The 27138-nt window shown below is 42.5% G+C and overlaps 1 protein-coding gene across 1 annotated transcript; it reads right to left on the bottom strand.

Moving 5' to 3' along the window:
* Positions 1-2621: 2621 nt before the first annotated feature.
* Positions 2622-3228, bottom strand: LOC133266319 (FUN14 domain-containing protein 2-like). Its single transcript, XM_061447531.1, is given in 2 exon segments — positions 2622-2877; positions 2880-3228. Coding segments are annotated over 2 exon segments (450 nt in total). The 5' UTR covers positions 3175-3228; the 3' UTR covers positions 2622-2722.
* Positions 3229-27138: the final 23910 nt, after the last annotated feature.

Genomic DNA, 27138 nt, shown 5'->3' with positions numbered 1-27138 from the left:
ACTGAGGCAAAGAAGTCATGACGAACCTCAGCCTTCTCCAAATTCAGGGCAGCCAGCTCTCCTGACAGCTTCCTGAGGGGGCCCACGTCACCCCTAGTCTGTTTTTTATTTGCAATGTACCCATAGAATCTCTTACGTTTATCTTTAACATCTCTAGCCAAGTTTAATTCTAACTGGGCCTTAGCTTTCCTAACCTGGTCCCTAGCTTCCCAAACACCATCCGTGTATCCTTCCCAGGCCACCTGTCCTTGCCTCCACCTTTTACAAGCCTCTTTTTTTCCCTTTGTAGTTTCCTCAGCAGCTCCTTAGTCATCCAAGGAGGTCTCCTGGCCCTCCTGCTGCGCTTCCTTCTGGTTGGGATGCAACACTCCTCAGCTTGTAGTAGGTGATCCTTGAATATCAACTAACAGTCTTGGGGGCCCCTGCCCTCTAGGGATATATCCCATGGAACCTTACTAAAAAGGTTGCTGAAGAGGCCAAAGTCTGCTCTTTTGAGGTCCAGGGCAGTGAGCTTGCTGCACATTCTTTTCACTGTGCTGAGGTTCTCGAACTTGACCATCTCATGATCGCCGCAACCAAGGCTGCCCTGGAGCGTCACATTTCCAACCAGCCCTTCCCTGTTGGTGAGCACAAGGTCAAGCATGGCACCTCTCCTCTCCTTGTCGGCTCCTCTATTACTTGCAGAAGGAAATGGTCTTCCACACAATCGAGGAACCTCCTGAATTGCTTGTGCCGGCCCTTATCGTCCCTCCAACAGATATGAGGGTGGTTGAAGTCCCCCATGAGAACAAGGGCTTGTGAGCATGAGGCTATTCCTATCTGCCTATAGTGTGCTTCATCCACAGAGTCCTCTTGATTAGGCCGTCTGTAACAGATCCCCACAGTAATGTCTCCTATCGCTGTTCTCCCTTTAACCCTGACCCACAAACTCTCTGTTGACTGCTCACCTGTCCCCAGATGGAGTTCCATACTCTCCAATCTACTTCTAATATAAATAGCAACTCCCTCTCCCTGTCTGCCGGGCTTGTCTTTTCTGAAAAGCCTGTAACCTTCCATTCCAACACTCCAGTCACAGGAGCCATCCCACTGTGTTTCTACGATGCCTATTATATCATACCCCCATAGACATGCACAGATCTCTAATTTCTCCTGTTTGTTCCCCTTACTATGGGCGTTTGTATAGAGGCATCTGTCCAACTGAAGCCGGCTCATTGGCCGGAGCATCTGGAATATATCTACATTGCTTCGAGTATTTATTATAGGTGCTGGCAACTCTTTGGGCATGTTGGGATGGAATGATGCCCTCCTCCCCCAACACATCTAGTTTAAAGCTTTCTTGACCAGCCTGGCAAGCCTCCTACCAGAAGTGCTCACAAGCTCTACCAGCCTCCAATAGACCTGGCCTCCCAAAGAGTCCCATGTTTTAAATAACCAAACTATGGCACAACTGTTCTAATTATATATTAACCTGTCAAATCCACCTAGCCTTTTTAAGGTCCTCCTCTTTATCCTGGAGAATTGACAAAAAGACAACCTGAGCTCCAGAGCCCCTAACCACCCCTCCTAGGGCTCTGCAGTCCTCCTTAATGTTCTCCGGGCTACTGTGATCTGTATCACTAGCACATACATGGACCACAAGAAGTGGGTAACAGTCAGTGGGACTTACTAGAGCAGGCAGCCTCTCTGCAACATCGCTGATCTGAACCCCTGGTAGGAAACACACCTCCCTTGAGACTGGGTCAGGCTGACAGATGGGTGCCTCTGTGCCTTTCAAAGTAAGAGTCCCCTACTACTATGACCCACCACTTTTTCCTGGCAGCACCAGTAGTAGTCTTCTTTACTGGCGCATCACCCGGTTGTTCATGCTGTGAGTGTGTTTCCTCATTAGCAAAGGGGTTCTGGCTGAGGGCATCAGATTTAGGAGGAAGCCCTTTGCTTTTAATTGTCCTCTTCCTCTTTTTTTTTTTTTTGTTTTTCTTTGTTACTACTTCCCAGCTTCCTGGGTTAACTGCCTCCTTCTTTCCTCCGTGAGCTACAATGGATGCTTGAGGCCCCTGCATAAGTTTGGGCCCGGAGCAGGCTGTACTGCTTCCTCTCAGCTCCCCCGACATCTTTTAGCCTGTTGACAGCGTCCCGCAGCTCAGCCCCTGCTGCAGGAGGACCTCCACCAGGGAGCACCAGGGAGCGCAGCCCTCCCCATTGTAGTCTCTACACCCCGAGCTCTGCACTGCAGCCTTCCCTCACATCGGCTCTGTCTGGGTGCCTACGCTGGCCACCGCCGGGGCAGCCAGAGCAGAGCTCCCGGATCGGGCCCTGATCATACCACAAGTGCTCACCTGCCTGCTAACCTGCCTCGCCGCACTCCTGGTCGCTCGCTCCCTGGGGCAGGTTTTTAACCACTCAAGGCCCGTGCCGCTGCTTCAGGCTCCGCCCGCTGTGAGTCAGCTGCTCGCTCTCGTCAGCTGAGCTGCCGGCTCCTGGGCAGGTCCTGTCGAGGACTTGAGGCTCCCTCGTTGGCTCTTGCTGCTCTGAGTTGAGGCTCTTGGACGCTGAGCTTCCTCCTGCTCCGGTGTCTCTCGAGCTACTCACCTCAGCAATTCAAAAAACGTTTTTTTAACAGAACAGACTGAGCATATTTGCAATATCCTTTGACTTCTAAGTGAGAGAAAACCACAGTAGAGGAGGGCAGGGAAGGCTGGGCATGGAGAGTCAAACATAGTTTCTAGGATGCCATTCCGAGCTGGAATCCTCCAGCAAACCCTCCTGTTACGGTAACATGCTTCTTCAGAAATATGATCACCTCATCTACTCTGCTTTTCACTTCTGGAGACATTTTATTACCACTGCTGTGAAATTTCAGTTGCTGCTTGGCTTTATGTCCCATTCTACCAGCTTCCAGTCCACTTTGATGTATCCTGTGTGATTTGCAGTCTGAAGTAGGAAAAAGCCACCTCCCACCGCTGTTGCTGCCAGCTTTCCAACTTTCTGGAAGACAAATCCAGTACACCAATCTGTGACCCCTCTGATCAGCAGCTGCGTGGCCACGTTGTACTTGTCAGCGCTCGACCCTGAGCTGCGGGTGAAGACCTTGTGCCACCAAGGCTGGTTCTTGGTGTACTCCGCCAGGTCCAGGACACTGAAGGAGTCCTCCACACCTCTGCCCTGCGCCACCATTCCGCTGCCAATGGGCAGCAGCGGCCAAGTAACCCAATATTGTCAGTATTATGCTACTGTCATCTCCCTCTTGGAAAGAAAACTCAAATTTCATTGGTGTTTACATCACCAGAATGCCTTTGCCTTTCCTAGGAACTATCCTTAAGCTTCTGTTATATTTATAGAAGAGAAGTTGTAGCTGTGTGATACACAATGCAAAATTCTAGTGAAAACTCACAGTATATTGTGTTTAATCTGATAGCAAGCATTGTCAGTGCTCAGTTTAAAAGTGACCAGATATCCCTCTGTGATGAAGAGTGCTAGATTTTATCAAATGTCCTGCAGTTATTGAAAGGACTATCATTAGATTTGTCGTTTCTTAATATTCTTAAAAAAGATCAAAACCAATAACAAACAGGAGCAAGAATAACACTACCTTAAAACCAACCCATATTAGTTCTTAGTTCTCCTCTTCACGTTATCAATCTGATAAAGCATATTCTGTGCATGTTGGCATCAAAGGCATTGTAGAAGGAAAATTCAGTTAACAAAATAATGAACAAAGTGAGAAGGCATGCCGTAGAGATGAAAATAGGTGGACAGAAAAATAAATAGGTTGAAAACAAACTCACCCTCAAAAAAAAAACCCAAACCATAATCATAAAGGCTACAAAAGCCAAACATCAATTTCTAGTTCTGGTGAGAATTAGTTTGCAGTGCCTAACACAAGAAATATTGAACTGGTTTGCTTACATGCACGTGGCTACAACAGACAATTTCAACTTGCTTGACAGAATTCATTATTTCTCTGTCAAATGGCATATTTTGTGGTGAAAAAAAACCAAACTGGCTGCTACAAAAGTATTCCAAATTTGCAAGGTCAAGAACGAAAATGGTGAAAAATTTGCTGCACTTGGGAGTCATCATGCATTTAGAAGCTCCACTGTCATATACTAAAAGCTGTGGTAGCTCCTGGACCATACTGGTATATTAAGACAACAGAACAGACATCACACCACTGCTCTTTAAGTTAAATCATTCCATAAGAAGCTCGGGACTGCAGTGAAAGGCAGCAGTCATCTCACTGTGCTGTTCTCTTTATTCTCACAGCAGCCCTCCTAGATTAACTATCTCTCCCACTCTGTTTTTTCTGTAGACCAGTATGCAGCTTTTTATTATTTCTACTTGGCAATCTTCTTTAATCTTCCTACTCCTTCTGCTTTCTGCACTATGACCTATTTGTTTCTTTGTTTTCCCTGTGGAAGGAAAAAAAGTCAATCTGTATATTTTTTCTCAACATTAGTTACTGTGAGAAAAATTTTAATACATTATTAAAGGCAACAAAGATAGCAATTTTCTGAATTCCGAACAAAGCATTTGAATTAGCCAAATCATTATTTTATGAAATACAATGGTAAAGAAAACAGGTATGGTACCCTTTCAGTTGAAACACAGTTCTGTGCACCACTGAAAAGAGGTTCTTTAGAACCTGCAAATCACTGCCTTGTAGCAATTTCCTAAGAATAAAATAGTTTTCATCACTTAGTTTTATCTTTTAGCTTTTAACTGCCTTCTGATTCTCACTATTTGAGGATTTTTCCTCAGTTTATTCCCTTACTCCCCACATCCTTCCTAAAGGGACCTAACCTCTTTTCAGCCATATACTCTGGCAGCCAACTCAAAAAGGGCAACATGAAGTTTCGCATTACGCTCTGTCCAGTACAGCTGTCAATTTCCAATGAAAGAGTTGATCTTACGTTTTCCTGTGTCTCACATGCAGGTCATCTAACCAACCTAAAGTAAAAGAGCCCAATTATGTATTCACTCACCTACACATTTATTTACACACTCTAATCAGCTTTATACAGCCAGAAGATTTGATATGAGGACGAGGCTGGGAATAAATGTCATTAGGCTTAGGGAAGCGAAGAGGAGAACATAAGATACGGTCTTCTGGTATAGTCAGACTCATCAGATGTGGTCATAATATGAAACTACATCCTTGTCCTGTTTATGTCTGGGATGGTGTGAAATTTCTTCATAGGAGCCCATATAGTTCTGTGTATTGGATTTGTGCCTAAATCTCTATTAATAACGCACTGATGTTTTGGCAGTTTGTGAACTGTGCTTGCACATCATCAGGGCTTTCTCTTTTTCACACTTTGTTCCCACAGTAATAGGGGTGGGCAAGACACGGGGAGGGCACACAGCTGAGACAGTTGACCCAAACTGGCTAAAGGGATATTCCATGCCATATAATGCCAAAAAAACAGAGGTGAAAAAGGCAGGTTGGGTGGAAGTGGGCAGTGGGCAAAGAATGGCTGGGCATCTGTCTGCCTGTGGGAGATGGTGATTTCGTTGCTTCTTTTTCCTCTTTACCTTTTAAACTGCCTTTATCTTGAATCATGAGTTTTCTTGCGTTTTTTTTTTTTTTTTCCTGTTTTATTTTTTTTTACCCCTTATCCCCCTGGGTAGGGAGAGTGAGCAAATGGCTATGTGAGTGGCTTGGCTGCTGACCAAGGTTGGTACTCCGCCATCCTTAATGTACAGAATTATACTATGTGTATGTCCAATGGTGCAGAGGAAAGATAACCTGAATTTTCCAAAGAGAGATGACACCTTCCTTCCCAAGTCTTCCTGAGTTGGGAAATTGCAGAACGCTTCAGTGGAAGAGAAGAGAAGGGAGAGACCTAATTTTGTCCTCTACAAGAGTATAAGAAACCTCACAAAGAAATTGCTCCATACTATCTTTTCAGAACTGTGCAAAAAAATGCAGATTTGTGTAATAATCTTATGACTCTTAAGCCAAAATAAATAAATAAATAAACAAATTGTGGTCACTTTTCAGAGGACCAGAAGTATGACTGGTTCCACATTATGAGCAAGAGTTTCTTGGGTGCTGAATTACTCTTATCAGCAAACGGACTTGGATTCGCCTGTGATGTCCTAGTATCTCTATGGGCATTTGAAGCTGGCATTCCCACCTCAGAAACAGATCCATATGTTGAAGGTACTGGGTTACTAACTAGCATGGTGCCTGCTTTGCTGGCCTCTAAATAAACCAGCTTTAAAGTAAGGACATGCAGGGTAGTAGTGCCACAGCTTAAAAGAGGACTGAAGGAGGAAGGTGTTGAGAAGGTAAGTGCATTTGGACAAGCTCCAGGATTCCTCCTAGTGTCATGAATCCAATAATTTCTGTGAGAAGGCATTTCAAAGGCAACATTATTGCAATAATGGGGTGCCTGCTTAATGAAAGTGTGTTCTTGAGTGAGTACTGCCACTGTATTTTGCAGTTATGACAAAGTTGGCCTAAAAGAATCTAAACTAAGATCTGAACGGATTTTCCACAAATTAATTGTTGAACACAGGAGCTGACAATGAAAGTGGTGATGCCAGCTTTAAAACAAGCATTTATTGAGGAATAAAAAACAACAAAACACCCTACAGAAAAAAAACAACAAACCAAACCACACCCCCCCAAAAGAAAAACCAAAGCAAACAAACAAAAAAAACAAAAGAAAAACAAAACAACACAAAAAACCCTCAAACTAAAACAAAAAAAGTCCTTCAGGGTTTACAGTTCCTTTCTTTGTTTTTTGCACAATGCTCTGTCTAATTCACATTAAATTCAGCATGATCTCAATATCAACTTCTTGTCATGATGGAGTTCCAGTGTAGGGACAGAATATTTAGTACTTGTTCCTAGGAGGTTTTTACTTAATTTGCCTGTGGAAAGCCCTTCTACCCATCTCATACTTGAAAGTCCAGCCCAGAAGTTGTACTTCCATTTTGTATCATGCAGATGTTGATCAGGTTTGTTCTGGTAATCCATTATTTAGAGTTTTGAATTCTCCAAACTTGAGTTTGTAATTAAATGTAGCTTCAAAGCAATAGGTACAACTTGGAATAATTACTACAAATCAGACCTTATGTCCAAATTAATTCCTTTGCAGCCAGTGGAACTTTTACCTATGTAAATACTCTATTTGGTACAAAGTTATTCCTGTTCAGCTCAAAATAGATGGTTCTGTGCACATCCACTCCTGCTTCAGGCCACTTATTAGATAGCATCACCACATTTTGTACATTTGAACCTTTTAGTTTCTCAGCTACAAATACCAATTCATATAATCTTGCTTACATCCTGCAATGTTTCTGCCCCTGTCCCATCAAAAAGTATGTTATCACTGGATGAAGTTTTAACTCTGCAGCTCCTGGTATGAAAACAAAACCACTCTTCTTTACTATGCCTTCAGAGAACTCAGAAGAAAGAACAGACATAAAAGCACAACAGAGCTGGTTTTTTACACCATACAAAGTGAAATAGTCATTAAAATATTATATAACACATTTTAACATTCCTTGCAGATTGTAACAGGATATAACACCTGAACTGATGGTGCTAGACTGTTAATGCAGTGAGTTATCGAATCTAAGAGTGACTCTATGTTAATAAACAGTGATATGAACATAAATAACATGTCTAATATTTATGCAGATGGAAATTTCCTGAATTTTCTATTCTGAAGTTAAGAAGTAGGTAATTATGTAAGTATTTGAAAAAGATTCTAAACGTATGTATAATCACTGGTACTGCATAGAGATTTCTTTGCAAAAAGATGCTTTTTTTTTTTCTCTATCAGATATCTGATTTTGAAGAAAACTAGCCATTCAAAATACAGCTTTCTAAACTTATGTGCTGTCCCCTTAATTTTATAACTGAAAATGGTTTAAGACCCTAATTCAGGAATTTATCTGCTTTAAAGCAGTTTACTCAGTCTAAGTGCCTGTGCACTTCATTTTGGTGTCACTTACTTGCTGTATCTCTGGCTATATGAATAAGAAACGAGATATTTCTTTCTTCAAACACCTAAAACAAGTGTAGGATCTCAGTGTGATTCTTGGCTTGCAGTATAGTTTTGAATAATGTCACCTGCCCAGAACAACCATCTATCAAAGTAGTTGTGAAGAAGCTTGCTTTTAGCTATTCATTGTAGGTCATTCTCTGTTCTGAAAAATATATCTGCTTGTTCAATATATAATATATGAGGCATGTTGAGAATGATTAACTGGAATCACAGAAGTTTTCAGCTTTTTGTTTAACCTCTTTGAGAATAAGATGTGACAATCCACACAAATGAAATACAGTCTAATTTAGAATGTCAGATCAGAAAGTTTGTCTGACTTGATAACTCCACATAAAATAACTTAATTCCTTCCTGACACAACACAATTATCTGGTGTAAACATCATTAGAAACAACTGAAATTGTATGGAATAGATTATTTGATACAGAATATGTTTTTTATTTGCTTGGGATGAGCACAATAAAACATCGAAAGTATATCCATAGTAATGAGATGCAGTGGGAGTGCCATTTTATAATGCTCATATCAATATTTAGACCTAATGTCTAATTTCTGCAAAGGACTCCCAAGACATTTCTGTAAATTACATATGCACAGAGGTATGAATGTACAATAAGACATTAATACAAATACCAGAAAATCCAGGTTCTCAAATACATTGAAATACAGGTAGTATTCTAGAGGGCCTAGAAGGAAGTGTTTTGCAAATGAGTTCAATTAATCACATATTTATCTATATGAAATACAAGGAAAAGAAAATAATTTGAAGAGGAAAAGAATCCTTTGATATGGGCATTATGATCCTGATAAGCCTAAATTCCCCTTCCCATACATGGAGATATGATAATATAAGAGGAAGGGTGAAAAAAGTCTGCCATTACTCAGCAAAAACATGTTTAGTGATTTCTTTTCCACATATAATCCATCATCAGAGGAAGAAGAAAGAGATGTCCTAAGATACAACACTGGGGAGAAACACGACACAGACAGAGTGACAAACAACTTCTGCCTCTGCATCCCTCTATCAAAAGATCAGCGGTGTGACACAAACTGCCATCTGCACTCCATAGGGGAAGAAAGAGGTATGTAGTGGCTGCAGACTAAAGCTAGCAGATTTGTATACCATTTTATGGTAGGTAACACACCTTGCCTGGCACATAACCTAAAATTATATTCCCCAAAACTGATATTCTATGAAGAGGACTACTGTAATGCAGGCACCTAACCAGACTCCTTCCTCCAGTTGTTATTCCTTACAAAAAAACATATCTCTGTCTTGGAAATATCCACATAACAATTAAAAATAGGTAACAGCAATGGTGAAAAACAAACCCTTCACTCTACCTCATCTCTTTCCTTTTGAGACAGTCTAAAAACCTTTAAACCTCTCAGTAGCAATCCAGAAGTCCAGCTCTCACCTCAAAGGCTACCAGAAGAAAAAATAAATTTTATGTTGGCCCTGTAATCCAGTTTAGTTAAAGATCTCCTTTAAGTTAACGTAGTGTAGGAGGGAAGGAACAGAGTCATCTACTTGTGGAGACAAGCATCCTTTCTGGCATCAGAGTTCATTCCAGCATTTTAGCAGCTTATGAACAGTTGCTGTTTTCTGGTATGTCTTGTGCTTTGAAGGTCAGTTGTGTCTTAGTACATGATGCATCAACCTGAGGAAAACATTGTGTTGTCTAATTGCCTATTTTAGAACCTATTGTGAAAAAACACAGGTTAAATGTTTTGTCAGGGAGAAAGAGATTGATGAGTTGCTTGGAAAATAGAAATAGCTCCAGCCTGGATATAGCATCCTCCACAGCTGTGGGCACACTGTCTCTGATAGTTCAAGGTTTCTTTGTTGTCAGTTTTTAATTTTTTAACTTGACAGCAAATGCTAGGTTGTATCATCAACAGAAATCAGGGAGTTGTCACTTAGGTCAGGTGCCTTTTTAGGAGGAAACTCATTCAGCTGAATTATTAATTGGTGTCATCAAAAATGTAATTCAGACTTTTCAGCTCATCATCATTTAGACTATTGGATTTTTTTCAACTGAGTCCAAAAAATCTCTAAAACTATGGAGGGAATACATATACTGTTCTTGTGGTTTAAGCCCAGCCGGCAATCCAGAAACCATGCAGCCGCTCGCTTGGTTGGGCTGCAGTGATTATCACTGTGGTCAGAGTGGCTGCAGTATCTGTTGTCGAGGTTTGGGTAGCTGCTGTATTTGTCACTGGGGCTGGTGTAGCTTCTGTACTTGGAGCTGCAGTTGCTGCACTGTGTTGTTGTCGGAGTTTGAGTAGCTGCTGTACTTGTTGCTGAGGTTGGTGTAGCTGCTGTGCTTGGAGCTGGAGTAGCTTCGTTATCTGTTTCAGTCAGAGTTTGAGTAGCTGCTGTACTTGTCACTAGGGTTAGAGTAGCTGCATTGTCGGTTGCTTTGCCATCAGATCCAGAGACATTTTTTTCCCTTTGAAGGTGCTGGATGGTTTTGAACAGGGCTCTGTAAGCATAGGCCAAGCCCCAGCAGGTTGCCATGATTTGTCCCTATCTGGTATGACCAGGATGACAACACACCTCATTTAAATATTTTACTAATTTTACTGGATTTGGACTTGTTCAGTGGTGAAGTTCCAAAACACTGGAGGGGCCCACTGGCCTAGATACTTGTCCATACTATCCCACACACCCTGCCACTCATGACTGTCCAGCCTTGGGGAAAATCTCTTGGTCCTCCTATATCATTGTCTAACCCTAGACAAGATCCAAACCTGACTCTGCTTAACTTTTGAGATAAGAAGAAATGGTCATGGGTAAAACACACTTTGTATGTGTGCCAACATAGTGATCCTGTTCACAATCAGCAGGCAAGTCTCAAGGGTACTCAAAGGCCATTTGAAACCTTCAGAACTCTCAAATGATGCTGTAAATGGTCTGGTGGGGTGGGGCTGAGAATGTAAGGGGATGTCTCCTTCACAGGTTGATCACCCGAGGAGGGGAAAAAAGATGTGTAATTGCTAAACACTTCTATTATATAACTCCCAAAGTATAGAGGTGGTGACCACACTGGGAACTCAAGCCAGATCAGTTTCATCATCAATGATTCTATTGTATTCCAAATCATTAACATAAAGTACAATGAAACAAGAACCTTAGCCCAAGGCCCCCAGCAGATAAACACTAAGACAACAAATACCGGCTATAATAGATCAAGAGCAACAACTTTGAGAGCCAATAAATCAGCATTGTGATGAGTGACTATTAATCCGAAACAATGAATGCTTATCACAAATACAATTAGACACACTCCTTTCAGATCTGTCGTTATCTTAACCCTTCATGCCCCATGTTGGGCGCCAAAAAGAACTATCCTGTTTTAAACCCAGCCAGCAACCCAGAAACCACGCAGCCCCAGCCGCAGCTCACTCACTGCTCCCTCTATCTCCCACCACTCCCGGAGGGATGGGGAGGAGAATAGAAAGAATGTAACTCCCATGGGTTGAGATAAGAACAGTCCAGTAACTAAAGTGTAACACAAACCACTACTGCTAACCAACAACAATAACAATGATAAGGGAAATAACAAGGGAAGAGAATACAATTGCTCACCACCTGCTGAACGATATCCAGCCTGACCCGAGCAGTGATCTAGCTTTTCCAGGTAACTGCCCCCAGTTTATATACTGGGCATGACATGCTGTAGTATGGAATACCTCTTTGGCTACTTTGGGTCAGGTGTCCTGTCTCTGCTTCCTCCCGGCTTCCCCTCCTCCATGGCAGAGCATGAGACTCACAAAGTCCTTGGTCAGAATAAACATTACTGAGCAGCAACTAAAAACATCGGTGTTATCAGTGCTGTTCCCAGGCTGAAAGTAAAAAACACAGCACTTCACCAGCTATTAAGAAGAAGAAAAATGACTACTACTGCTGAACCCAGGACAATTGTCTATAAACACTTCTCTTCTAAGCATGCAACTGACTTATCAATACCTTTCTAAGAGAGGAATCTGTATCAATTCAGAGATCTTTTACCCTTTATTACTTTTTGTTTGGTTTTGTTTGGGTTTTTTTTCCTCACCAAATAAGCTCTTTAAACTATCCCCTAAAGGATATATTTTGCCTTGTGACTTGTTGCCTTGTTACTGTGTCTCCACTCAAAGTCAGCAAGAGAGTTTCACGGTGTCCTGAACCACCTCCTGCAGGACTCCTTTCTTCCTCTCCACTTGTTATAGTGGAAGGCCCCACTAAAACTAAAGTTAACTGTACTGTAAAGTTACATGCTGCAATGTGGATTAGTAAAACTAGTACCCTTTGCATAACCAACTGGTGCAAAGCCTGTGGTGTAGATGAATGGTGCATTGTGGATTGCCAGCACTTTCACAGAAAAATTGAGGCATCTTGAGGTCAGGTTCACACAGTTCCCTCTGTTATATTACACAACAGCAAATTTGAAATAATTCTCTTGAATAATAGAGTTGCTTGGTCCAAAATTCTGTGACATATTCTGAACAAAACTATAATTAAATATTTTAGAGATGCCAGATCTAGATTTAGTTACACATCAGTTTAACAAGTATGTAGCTTGTATCAGAAGAAAAGCATTTACTTTGGGAATTCTTTTTTCTAGCAGAATTTAATTGAAGTATTTAAATATACTTTTTATGACTAAGTGGCATGTCTTAACATACGATGACTATGGCCCTCCAGTAGAAAAAGTAATGGTCGTGGTTTAAATCCAGTCTGGTAACTTGTTCACTCACTCCCAGTGAGTGGTGCCGAGCTGACAACAATCGAGGTCTGTGTCCCCCCCCCACTGGGGTTCTCCCCTTCCCCACTCCCGGAGGAACAGGGAGGAGGATCGAAAAAAAAGTGCAACTCCCACGGGTTGAGACAAGAACAGTCCAGCAACCAATGTACAACACAAATCACCACCGCTACTATCAACTACAACAATGATAAGGGAAAATAACAAGGGAAGAGAATACGATACCACCGGCCAAGAAAATGAGTTCCACCCGGAAGCCCGTGTCCTTCCGGGTAACTCCCAGTCACCCCCCACCCCGGCCATGACGTGCTGTGGTATGGAATACCTCCCTGGCTAGCCCGGGTCAGGCGCCCCCGGTCTCTGCTTCCTCCCGGCTTCCCCTCCTCCCTGGCAGAGCATGAGCCTCACAAAGTCCTTGGTCAGGGTAAACATCACTTAACAACAACTGAAAACATCGACTTCACCAACACTGTTCTCAGGCTGGAAGTCAAAACACAGCACTGCACCAGCTAACACAAAGAAAAAAAAAAACCATGACTGCTACTGCTGAACCCAGGACATTATCCACCCCTTATTCCATACCATTCACGTCGTGCTCAGATCCCACATTTTCAATACACCATCGCTCTCCCATATATATACATCCATATACATACAGACCAAGAGGAAAAGATCATTTTCTTAGTGCATGGACCAATCCCTATAATGCTGCCGAGTCCATTCGGTCCATGATGTTCAAAGTTCATTCTCTGTTGGGATGATGGCTGGAGGGAAGTCAGGGCCAGTCGCTGGTGACCTGGAGACATCTAGTTGATGGGCTATAAAAGCATTACACAGCAGGCAACAGCATACAATTGAGTTCACTGGCTGTTTTCCCCTAAAATCAAATCCCCTTGAGGTATACATCGGACTTCCCCATCTTCCCGCATTACCCACCAAGTATATCCGGGTCCCTGAGCAACAGCAATCCCACGAGTGGGTTTGCCTTTACCTGAAGCAGGAATAACCCAGACTGTCTTCCCCAGCAAATTCTTCAGATGCACCACGGGAACTTTGTCCCCCTCTACAATATGTAAAAGTTCTGACTGGGCTGGGCCAGCCCTGTTGGCAGATCCTCCGGTGTTGACCAACCAGGTGGCCTTTGGTAAGTGTGTATCCCAATGCTTGAAAGTTCCCCCACCCATTGCTCTCAGTGTAGTTTTTAAGAGCCCATTGTACCGTTCGATTTTCCCAGAGGCTGGTGCATGGTAGGGGATGTGATATACCCACTCAATGCCATGCTCTTTGGCCCAACTATCTATAAGGTTATTTCGGAAATGAGTCCCATTGTCTGACTCAATTCTCTCTGGGGTGCCGTGTCGCCACAAAATCTGTTTCTCAAGGCCCAGGATAGTGTTCCGGGCAGTGGCATGGGGCACAGCGTATGTTTCCAGCCACCCGGTGGTTGCTTCCACCATGGTAAGCACATGGCGCTTGCCTTGGCGGGTTGGTGGCAGTGTGATATAGTCAATCTGCCAGGCCTCCCCATATTTATACTTCAACCATCGTCCTCCATACCAAAGAGGCTTTAACCGCTTGGCTTGTTTAATTGCAGCACATGTTTCACACTCATGAATAACCTGGGCAATAGTGTCCATTGTTAAGTCCACCCCTCGATCACAGGCCCATCTATATGTTGCATCTCTGCCCTGATGGCCTGAAGTGTCATGGGCCCACCGGGCCAAAAATAATTCACCTTTATGTTGCCAATCTAAGTCCATCTGAGCCACTTCGATCTTAGCCGCCTTATCCACTTGTTGGTCGTTCTGGTGTTCCTCAGTGGCCGGACTCTTGGGTACATGGGCATCTACATGACGTACCTTCACCACCAGGTTCTGCACCCTGGCAGCAATATCTTTCCACAGTGCAGCAGCCCAGATGGGTTTACCTCTGCGTTGCCAGTTGCTCTGCTTCCATTGCTTCAACCACCCCCACAGGGCATTTGCCACCATCCATGAGTCAGTATAGAGATAAAGTACTGGCCACTTTTCTTGTTCAGCAATGTCCAGGGCCAGCTGGATGGCTTTCACCTCAGCAAACTGACTCGATTCACCCTCTCCTTCAGCAGTTTCTGCAACTTGTCGTCCAGGACTCCATACAGCTGCCTTCCATCTCCGATGCTTTCCCACAATACGGCAAGAGCCGTCAGTAAACAAGGCATACTGCTTTTCACTTTCTGACAGTTTATTATATGGTGGGGCCTCTTCAGCGCGCACCACCTCCTCCTTTGGTGACATTCCAAAATCTTTGCCCTCTGGCCAGTCCATGATGACTTCTAGAATGCCTGGACGACTGAGATTTCCTATTCGAGTTCGTTGTGTAATTAGTGCAGCCCATTTACCATGTAGCATCAGTTGCATGATGTGTAGAGGAGACCCTGCCTTTGAACATCCAGCCCAGCACGGGCAACCGGGGTGCCAGAAGGAGCTGTGCTTCAGTGCCAATCACTTCCGAAGCAGCTCGAACCCCTTCATACGCTGCCAGTATCTCTTTCTCAGTTGGGGTATAGCTGGCCTCAGATCCTTTATATCCCCGACTCCAAAAGCCGAGGGGTCGACCTCGAGTCTCCCCTGGAGCTTTCTGCCAGAGGCTCCAGGTAGGACTGTTCTCCCCAGCTGCAGTGTACAGTACATTTTTTACATCTGGTCCAGTCCGGACTGGTCCAAGGGCTACTGCATGAACTATCTTGTGTTTAATTTGCTCAAAGGCTTGTTGCTGCTCAGGGCCCCATTTAAAATCATTCTTCTTCCGGGTCACATGATAGAGAGGGCTTACAATCGAACTGTAATTTGGGATGTGCATTCTCCAGAACCCCACTGCACCCAAGAAAGCTTGCGTTTCTTTCTTATTAGTTGGTGGAGACATTGCTGTTATCTTGTTGATCACATCTGTGGGGATCTGTCTACATCCATCTTGCCATTTTATTCCCAAAAATTGAATCTCCTGTGCAGGTCCCTTGACCTTACTCCGTTTTATGGCAAAACCGGCTTTCAGCAGGATTTGGATTATTTTCCTCCCTTTCTCAAAGACTTCTTCCGCTGTATCGCCCCACACAATAATGTCATCAATGTATTGCAGGTGTTCTGGAGCTTGCCCCTGTTCCAGTGCAGTCTGGATCAGTCCATGGCAAATGGTAGGGCTGTGTTTCCACCCCTGGGGCAGTCGGTTCCAAGTGAACTGGACACCCCTCCAAGTAAAAGCAAACTGTGGCCTGCACTCTGCTGCCAAAGGAATGGAGAAAAATGCATTGGCAATATCAATCGTGGCATACCACTTGGCTGCCTTTGACTCTAGTTCATACTGAAGTTCTAGCATGTCCGGTACGGCAGCACTCAATGGTGGTGTGACCTCATTCAGGCCACGATAGTCTACTGTTAGTCTCCATTCTCCATTAGACTTTCGCACTGGCCATATGGGGCTATTAAAGGGTGAGCGGGTCCTGCTGATCCCCCCCTGACTCTCCAGTCTACAGATCAGCTGATGGATGGGAATCAGATAGTCTCGGTTGGTGCGATATTGCCGCCGGTGCACTGTTGTGGTCGCAATTGGCACTTGTTGTTCTTCAACTTTCAGCAACCCCACAGCAGAGGGATCTTCTGAGAGACCAGGCAAGGTGGACAGCTGCTCAATTTCCTCAGTCTCCAAAGCAGCAATACCAAAAGCCCACCGGTACCCTTTTGGGTCTTTGAAGTACCCTCTCTTGAGGTAGTCTATGCCGAGGATGCATGGAGCCTCTGGACCAGTCACAATAGGGTGCTTTTGCCACTCCCTCCCAGTCAGGCTGATTTCAGCCTCCAGCACAGTCAACTCTTGGGATCCTCCTGTTACTCCAGAAATATAGATGGGTTCCACCCCTTGACAGCTTGATGGCATCAGGGTACACTGTGCACCGGTATCTACTAGAGCCTTATACTTCTGTGGGACTGATGTGCCAGGCCATCTGATCCACACAGTCCAGTAAATCCGATTGTCCCCTACCTCCACCTGGCTGGAGGCAGGGCCCCTCTAATGGTCATCACAGCATTGGACACTGTCCTGGGTTCAGCAGTAGCAGTCATGTTTTTTCCTTTGTGTTAACTGGTGCAGTGCTGTGTTTTGACTTCTAGTTTTGAGAACAGCGTTGGTGAAGCCGATGTTGTCGGTTGTTGCTAAGTGATGTTTACCCTGACCAAGGACTCTGTGAGGCTCATGCTCTGCCAGGGAAGAGGGGAGGCTGTGAGGAAGCAGAGGCGGGGCGCCTGACCCGGGCTAGCTGGGGAGGTATTCCATACCACAGCACGTCATGCCCGGGGTGGGGGGTAACTGGGAGTTACCCGGAAGGACAGGAGCTTCCGGGTGGAACTCGCTTTCTTGGCCGGTGGTATCGTATTCTCTTCCCTTGTTATTTTCCCTTATCATTGTTTTAGCTGATAGTAGCGGTGGTGATTTGTTGCTGGACTGTTCTTGTCTCAACCCGTAGGAGTTGCACTCTCTCGATCCTCCTCCCCGTTCCTCCGGGAGCGGGGAAGGGGAGAGCCCCGGTGCAGGGAGGGGGGGGGAAACGAACACGGACCTTGATTGTTGTCAGCTCGGCATCACTCACTGGGAGTGAGTGAACAAGTTACCTGACTGGGTTTAAACCACAACAGACACTTAAGTCGTGGTGAGAGACTCCTGATCAGATTCTGGACCGGGTGGTGAATTCATTGGTTCTTCATCTCGCTTCACCCTTTTTGCCTCCTTTTTGCTTGTTCTCTTGCATACAGGGGCAACCGATATTGGTACGAATTGGTCCTCTGGTTTGGCTGCAGTGATTATCACTGCGGTTTGAGTAGCAACTGTACTTGTTGCTGGGGATGGTGTAGCTGCTGTGCTTGGAGCTGGGGTAACCGCGCCGTCTGTTGCAGTTGAAGTTTGAGCAGCTGCTGTACTTGCCACTGGGGTAGCTGCTCTGTTCATCGAGGCCAAAGTTTGAGTAGCGACTGTACTTGTCGCTGGGGTTGGTGCAGCTGCTGTGCTTGGAGCTGGGGTAACCGCGCTGTCTGTTGCAGTTGAAGTTTGAGCAGCTGCTGTACTTGCCGCTGGGGTAGCTGTGCTGTTCATTGCAGCCAAAGTTTGAGTAGCGACTGTTGCTTTGCCCTCAGATCCGCCGACATTCTTTTCCTTTTGAAGGTGCTGGATAGGGTTGAACAAGGCCCTGTAAGCATAGGCCAAGCCCCAGCACGTTGCCATGATTTGTCCATCTCTGGTATGGCCAGAATAACCACACACCTCATTTAAGTGTTTTACTAATTATTCTGGATTTTGCAGTTGTTCGGTAGTGAAATTCCAAAGTACTGGAGATGCCCACTGACCTAGACACTTGCCCATACTATCCCACACACCCTGCCACTCATGGCTGTCCAGCCTCTGGGAAAATCTCTTGGTCCTCCTACATCGTCGTTTGACCCCAGACAAGACCCAAACTTGACTCTGCTTAACTCTTGAAATCAGTAGTGGGCAAAACACACTGTGTATGCGTGTTAGCATGGTGATTCCCATCACCATCAGCAAACAAGTCTCAACAGCATTAAAATGCCATTCAAAAAATTCAAAACTCTCAAATGTAAATGGTCTGGGGGGACGACTGGGAGGGTAAAAGGATGTCTCCTTCACACGTTGAGCACCTGAGAAGGAGAAAAAAGATGTGTAATTGCTAAGCACCTCCATCATATACCTCCCAAAGTATAAAGGTGGTGACCACACTGGGAACATAAGCCAGATCAGTTTCATGATCAATGATTCTATTGTATTACAAGTCATTACCATAAAGTACAATGGGACAAAAACCTTAGCCCAAGCCCCACACTTGAAAAACACTAATACAGCAAATACCGGATGGACGTAAGATACAATATACTGAAACTGTGAGATCAAGAGGAACAACCTTGAGAGCCAATAAATCAGCATTGTGACGAGTGACTATCAATCCAGTCAGATCTGTTCTTATCTCAACCCCTCGTGCCCCACGTTGGGCGCCAAAATGAACTGTCGTGGTTTAAACCCAGTCAGGTAACTTGTTCACTCACTCCCAGTGAGTGGTGCCGAGCTGACAACAATCGAGGTCCATGTCTGTCCCCCCCCTGCACTGGGGCTCTCCCCTTCCCCGCTCCTGGAGGAACGGGGAGGAGGATCGAAAGAGTTGAGACAAGAATGGGTTGAGACAAGAACAGTCCAGCAACCAATGTACAACACAAATCACCACCGCTACTATCAACTACAACAATGATAAGGTAAAATAACAAGGGAAGAGAATACGATACCACCGGCCAAGAAAACGAGTTCCACCCGGAAGCCCGTGTCCTTCCGGGTAACTCCCAGTCACCCCCCACCCCGGCCATGACGTGCTGTGGTATGGAATACCTCCCTGGCTAGCCCGGGTCAGGCGCCCCCGGTCTCTGCTTCCTCCCGGCTTCCCCTCCTCCCTGGCAGAGCATGAGCCTCACAAAGTCCTTGGTCAGGGTAAACAACATCACTTAACAACAACTGAAAACATCGACTTCACCAACACTGTTCTCAGGCTGGAAGTCAAAACACAGCACTGCACCAGCTAACACAAAGAAAAAAAAAAACATGACTGCTACTGCTGAACCCAGGACAATTTATTGCAAATTCATTCTTCTCTAGTGTACAGAGACATTTTTGAAAAAATTTTAAAGCTTATAACTTTTCTTTGAGAAATATTTTATTGGAAAAATATGATGTATCTAGTAATAGCAGAGACTACACCTATGCAAACCCTTACACACACCCCCCACTGGAAAAATTAATCAGTTCAGTTCATCGATCCATTTCTCAATACCTTAGTAATTACTTGTATCAGTTTTGGTTTTTGGTTGTTTGGGTTTTTTTCAGTATTTCTCAAAAAGCTTTTCCATTGCAATGAAAATTCCCTACTGCTTCTGGTATCTCTGTTCTTAGGGACAACTCCAACTTTCCTGAGTACAAAAGATATTGTCTCCTACCTCAGAAGTAGTCAGCTTTCCTGACCCTGCAAACCACACATGGAAACACTTGCAATGCATCTGTGAAATACCTTTGAGACTTAAGAAACAGGAATCCTTAGCAATTCTTCCATCTGAAAGAGATGACAAAAGTTTCTCAGGGGTGCTGGAAGGGTGTGGGTATGCAGCTGGTCTCCACAGAGATCTCATAATATCCTCAGCACCTTTTTCTATCTCATTTCTGCTGTAACTGAGGGTTTGGACTGCCTACCAAAACAGCAGATCCCCTCTGACAGTCGTGCAGTACAGCCTAGCACTGGCATCACAGCTGAATTGCTTGTGGCTCATCAGCCGCTAGCCTGCTGTACTGACCTTTTTTAACAGATGAAGAACGTTCAGTCATTGAATTTCTCATTGACTGTCCTCTTCACTCTACATTGATCTTGATATTTGACCACAGAATTTGGATCAATGGAGGTTCATAAGTCAGATTTTTTTTTTTCCTAGATTTGAATATACTTTTTGTAAAGGAGAATACTAACTCTATAACAACAATAGGCTGACTTATCTGTGGCTGTTATTATCACCTCAGAAGTGTTCCCAGGCAATGTTTAAAGGTTTAGATGAACCCCCCTCTCCATAATTGCTTCTTTAATTCCCTTCTAGAGGCAAGTACAAGAGACAAGGACCTACAATCATCAGCATTTTCTGCAGTTAATGTTTACTTCAAGTTTGTGTGTTTACTATTACTTGTTTACTGTTAACTTAAATTTTACCTCAGTGGATATCAGAACATTGAGGTGAATCTTTCCATGGCTTTTTCCTTAATGTGAGAAGATTAAAAGGTTCTACAGTCAGCTATTCTAGCCTTTACTGCAGATAATTCCTTCTGAATAACAAAAAGGTTAAGTCTTCTGACCATTAGACTTAAAACAAATCTTCACTGATTATTCTGCAAAATAAACTTCCCTTAGCCCAGGAGTCCAGTATTCTTCTGCAAACCACATAATCTATTCAAACTCTATACAGGTAGTTCTGCTGCTCCATCATCTCAGAAGCTTGGATGCTGTTCCCTGCAAACTTTCTGCTTTATCTCCCAAACCATTTTTCAGAACTACCTTTCAGCTGTACATGCACATTTGGTTGCAGCCAGGAAGTTCCCCCTATCTCTAGAACACAGCAACCAGCATAGTCAGGCTTACAAAGAGAACATTATATAGCTATCTAACAAATTGCAAGCAGAAAAATAAAGCAAATGTGGCCTTTCTGCCAGATAGGCTACCTTCATTCCAAGCCAATTTTAATATTTAGCACAGAACTATATTTCTCTGCTTTAGTGTCCTGGTTCATTCCTTTTGTTCTAAAAACTGCAAGGAATGAATCTGTCTTCAGTAAATTCTCCTACTGAAGGAAAGCTACTGGTGGCTTGTGCCTGTCTGGCTTGCCCATAGTTCAGTTAAGCATACACTTGAATAGGTGACTAAACTTGCAGCTGTGGAATTTATCTGTTACCGTTGTCTTAGAAAGTACATGAGATGATGTAATGGGTTCTTAAACCACTCTAAAGAATTGCATTCCAGAATTATTCAAAGGATTCTTTTTCTTTTTCTTTTTTTTTTTTTTTTTTTTCAGTTGTGGAGAAAGTAATAGGAAGATGAGAAAAATTTATTATTAGTTGCAGCTCCTGCTTAGATGTAGGTGGTCAAGAAAGACCGAATTCAAGAGGGCTTTAACACAGAAACCGGAATAGAAAGAATTCAGGCTGAAGTCACAAGACTAGATAGCAGCAAAGTTATGGACAGATACTGTTTCTGGCTTTCCATAGATCAAATTATAAAATATAAGGAATGTCTAACATGGAATTAAAAAAATCCATAACAACTGAATTGTAACTATGTATCCAATTTCAGTTCAATACCGAAAGTGATCTACTGTCCCTCTGGTGTGTTTCCTCTGTCACATCTTTCTCTTTTCCATAAACAGAGGAAGTCAATATGGGTTACCTTACAAACTAAAGATTCAGGTCTCTGCACAACATGGCTATGTCAGCTCCTTTCAGTGAAGGTAAAAATGCCAAAGATGCACTGTGGAAGTATCATGAAGGTTTAAAATCATTACCTGTTTCAGCTGCCTAGCTTTTAAAAAACTATGCTAAGTCACTTGAAAGTTTTGTAACAGTCTGCTAATTATTTGTTTTGAATGGAGAAAATTTTGTAATGAGGCAGGAATTGCCTAAAAAGAACTGTCACATGTATGAGATTGTTACACCAATATAAGACTTTATAAAGAGGGAGCTGATGAGTTCAGGGATGAAAATGTGAATATGGCACAAGTATCTGTTAAACTGTTAATCTGATAAAGTGGTCAGGATAATTGCTGTTGGTACTGTAAACTGGTTTTCACAGAGCTCATTTTTCAAAATGTTCCTGGTTACCTCTGCAGACCTAATTGTGTGGTGTGCAGAGCTCTTCTAAGCAGGGCTAGTGAAACTAAGGAAGCAGATTCTAAGTTAAAGATTTTTAGACTTGAGTTACTGAAATACCTGTACAAGCTGAACCAATAAACATTTGGCATAGTGACAGTGTTTTAGAAAATGTGTTCAGTAAGGACTTTGCCATGATGTTTTGGTTATATAGTAGAGGCATTCTGGCATCTACTTTGAGAAGCATTCTTTATGTAATTCCTTGCACAAGTGGAAACTGTCACTGAAGCAAGGGCATGCTTCGTGCAGGCTTCTACTTGGTGACCAATTTCATCCTGAGTTCAAGCCTTTGAGGCACCAAGCACTCTAGTCTGCTCCAGGAAGGCAGACATGCTTAGCTCTCAGTTTATAAATGCTTCCTTGAACTCTGTCAGTGTACTCTGTGCATGACCACAGCTAAAGTCTGAACCAAAATACTTGTGGTCTGTAGGCAGCAATCCCACAACACGAACCATTGTGTTCTTTGGATGAGCTTTTGGTAACTGGGCTAAACTGCTCTGGGCTGAAATCCATTCTGTTACTCCTGTTGTTCCTCTGTATCTGTGCCTACTGCTTAAACTTTTCCAACACTGTTATTTTCCATGTAAGTAGCAGTAGTGGAAATGACTAACTTAATTTTCTGCTTCCATTAGATGCATGTGCTTGTGTGGAGCATGTAACTACTTGGAGATGTTTCGTGTCTGCCGTCTTGACTTTAGAAATATACCACCATCCTTTAAAGTGCAAGGAATCTTCCAGCCTAGGAGTGGGAAATGGTCTTGCTGTGAGGTTACTGAGGATGGAGGCGATTACAGTGAGAGGGGGTTCAATGAATTACAGGTTTTCTGCTTTAGCTGTTCTTGTTTTCTCCCCTTTAAGTCACCTAGAAAATGTGCATTGCCTATCTGTGTATGAAGAAATACAACTATTCATAATTTCCTAGAACAACATGTGGCACATATTTAGTTAAGAAGAACCCATCCATCTTCACAATATTTCTTTTTTGTAGAAAGACCCTCATTTCCACTAGGAGATGGATGTATTAGTAGAAAGGCAAAGGCTATTTTGCCGTGACACACTAGCTAGTTTCCTAGATGAAAGATGAAAAAGCAAATTAAAAAAAAACCTTTATTTTACAACTGTTTATGTAGAATTACATATAAGTCTTTTGGAAGTCTATTAGGGATTTTTTTTTATTGTTATTTTTTTAATTTAGGTAGGCCCACATTCATCTTTCAGGACCTGTGTCTCTTTGCTTCTGTATTCCATTGTCTGAACTTTCATTCTGTGCAATTTCCTTACTAAACCAGTATTTATATGAACTGATCATAACACTGGTTTTGACCTTTCTTTTGCAATGTTTAGTAAAGATTAGAGTAATTGTAATGCCAAAATTACTCCCTAAAACTTCATTACAATGTTTTGCAAAGTGCTATAATATGAAACAATGGGAAAAAGTGGGAGGGATAATTCCCTTTATGTGAAACTGTAATTCTGATTTAACTCACATGTTGCTATTACATGTGGTTTTATTTTGGGAAAAGTGCTACACCATTGTTTTCTATAATGTCTGCCACATGCTGCCTGTTGCTTTTGCATAGAATAGTATATTGTACTGCAGACAAAATAAAGTTATTTTCATATTTCTAGACAAACCAGTGCTGTGATGATTAAAATACTGGCATTATTCATATCATTTTTGGTTATCTATGATTTCTGGTTGAAAGAGTCATTGAAGAGCCAGAAATGCCTTCTCTGTAGGATTCCATGCTGCCTTATGTATGTTAGGTTTTCTAAGCCACTGCTGTTTATTTCTGCTATCGTGCTTGCATGTAACTTTGAAAAGTTATGAATGGAATTATCAGTTTAGTTTAAGATTCGCAGACCTAAAGCTAGATTTCTAATCTCCCTTTTCCCTTGTTCTGTCAACTTGGATTATATCAGCAGAGGCATGGAGACTGGAGACTGGATGTCTTTGACTTCATCTTTACTTTCCCCCATGATCTGTACATCCAAATTATATCTAAATTTACCATGTGTCCTGAGTTCAGCTGTAGCAGTCATTTTTCTCCTTAGTAGGTGGTGCGGTGCTGTGTTTTTGACGTGCAGCCTGGGAACAACACTGATAACACCGATGTTTTTAGTTGTTGCTAAGTAATATTTATTCTGACCAAGGACCTTCTTGTCTCACACTTTGCCAGGGAGGAGGGGAAGCCGGGAAAAAGCAGAGACAGGACACCTGACCCAAACTAACCAAAGAGGTATTCCATACCACAGCACATCATGCCCAATATATAAACTGGGGGAGTTATCCGGCAGGACTAGATCACTGCTCAGGTCAGGCTGGGTATCTGTCAGCAGGTGGTGAGCGGTTGTATTCTCTTCCCTTGTTATTTCCCTTATCATTATTGTTATTGGTGGCAGAAGTAGTGGTTTTGTGTTATACCTTAGTTACTGGATTGTGCTTATTTTAAACCATGGGAGTTACATTCTTTTGATTCTCCTCCCCATCCCTCTGGGAGCTGGGTGAGGAAGAAGGTGTGGAGTAAGCGAGCAGCTGCATGGTTCTGAGTTACTGGCTGGGCTTAAACCATGTCTCATAGCTCAGCTTACTTTTTTGGTCTTAACATCCTACAAATGGTTCTGCTTCAAAAGGCTTCTGTTAGAGTCATCTTGATTCTTCAAGCCCTTCTTCTTAGCTGTTAGCTTCCTTTTTTCTGTTGCATTAAATGCCTGTCTTTACCAGCACATCCTCTCAATATTTTGCTACACACTGTTCTAATAACTTCTGCTTTTCTTTCGTCTTCCTCATTCCTATAACCCATGTCTTTCTCTTTTCTTCTTCCTTTTTTTCTGTTTTTTTTTTTTTTTTTTTGAGATGGGTTGGAGGTTGAAGTAAAAAATTAAAAGAAAAATGAAAGGGTTTCTTTGTCTGCAATATAGCACAGCATTAACTAGGTATTTTGCCTCTAGGAACTACAGAAAAACAATATCTGAAGGTCAATCAATGCAAATTCTGGTACACAGAACAGAGAAGAGGGAGGACCACCTAATTCATATATCTGTGGTCTGAAATGCATATTTTTTTCAGTGATCTGCTGTTAGATGCTTATGCATCCATCTGCATTTCCTAAGACTCTACCTCACAACAGCTGGTACCACTGAACCTACAGTCGGCTTCACTGAACTTCATGATGTTCCTATGGACCCATTCCTCAAGCCTGTCAAGGTCTATCTAGATAGCATCCCTTCCCTCCAGTATGTCAATAGTTTGGACCAAAAAAAGGTAATAAACATGTGTAATCTGAGGAAAAAAAGATGTACCCACACTGTATTTTTCATAGGTTGTCATAGTGATTTAGCAAATAGTCCTGAAATGTTACTCATTAGAATCTGAGCTTTTTTTTTTTCTCCCTCTAATCATACTGTGGAAACACATGTAAGACAGATGCTGCTACCATCACAGTATGCTTTACATGGTAGTCTTCTTTTTCACATTAAATTGCCAGATTCTGTACAAGTATTGTAGTAAAGTGTATCCGATGGTATACACTCACTTGATTCTCATTTCCTTTTAATAAGTACTTTCACATGTAGGCTCACTGAAGATGAACCACTGCCATTTACTATTTATCTTCTGATTTGGAAGTGGGTATTTGTTTGCTCTGGTCTTTTTGGAAAGGACAAATGAAATAAGAAATTATTTTTAAAAGCTATTAAATGTAGCATAGTATTTAAGACTGTGATTTGAACTGTGCTGGAGGAAAGTAATTCTCTCATATTCTCACAGTTAAATTGTTTTGTAATAAGAAAACATATTTTCTTTTTACATGAAGTCAAATAGTTACATGAGACCAGAAATCAGCTGACTTACTTACAAAGTTAAAACTTTCTGGGGGCAAAACAACTGTGGTTTTTTCATATGGTTTGGTGGAGAGCATGAAAATGATGTAAAATTTTGGCACTGCTTTCATCCTGTGACTTAAACATAAAATAATAGTTCACTAGTTCACACTGCTGAGCTCAGGTTACAATAATTTCAGGAAATCCTGATATAATGAGGATGTTCTGACCGTGCTGTCTGTGCAAAACCAGGTGTCCTTATGTCTCAAACCTGGTTTACACCTTTCTCAAAATGCCAGCTGAGTAGCCAGAGTTATTTGATTATATAGTAGAAGGCATGATGCACCATACTGACTAGAAGTCTTCAACAATCCAAAATCTTGACTAGTCCCTCTGATGGACTAGTACCTTACACTGAATAGAACTGAACAGGAAAAAGTTAACTAAATAGGACACTGTAAGTGGCAGGAGGAGCTTTATATTTTGGCAGTGGATTTTCTCCTCTTGGCTCTGTATAAGATTTGTGCCTAAAGGCCTTTAACCACCTGATTTCTTATCACAAAGATTTTTGTTTTTTGGGTTTTTTTCTTCCGCAGTAAAACCTGTGAAATGTTTTATTCAAGAGAGGGTGAGAGCAGAAAGGATAAATTACTGTTTAACTATAAATTATAGATGGTATTCTGTCATAGTTTCATATAGAATCTATATTCTCATGGTATCTTGAATTCAAAGTTATCTTCTTTTCTTTTTAATAAAACACAATTTACAGGATTATTATCGGCACTAGAAAAGATTTTTTTTATGACAGCAGAGGACCATGATCATCTAGCTAGTCTTCGTAACACAAGGTATGGCATTTTATTTGAAAATTTGTGCATCGAATTTGCAATGCTGTGATTTAGTGAGAACATATCTCTTAAAAAAATCTAATCTTAAAGATTTAAGGTTACAGGTGGGCTGTTTAGTAGTTAGTTTCCTAAGCACCTGGCACATCCTAGCCTGGTTTCTCTTTAAAGTTATCATTTCCCAGCTGGTTTTAATATGCCTAGTTCTTGCTTCATTTG

Source organism: Pezoporus flaviventris, unplaced genomic scaffold, assembly GCF_033815535.1.
Source record: "Pezoporus flaviventris isolate CSIRO_AGI_PZ_B2104156 unplaced genomic scaffold, CSIRO_AGI_Pfla_v1 ptg000007l, whole genome shotgun sequence".
NCBI lineage: Eukaryota > Metazoa > Chordata > Aves > Psittaciformes > Psittacidae > Pezoporus > Pezoporus flaviventris.
The sequence above is the reverse complement of the archived record's forward strand: the minus strand, read 5'-3'. Positions and strand labels throughout refer to the sequence as shown.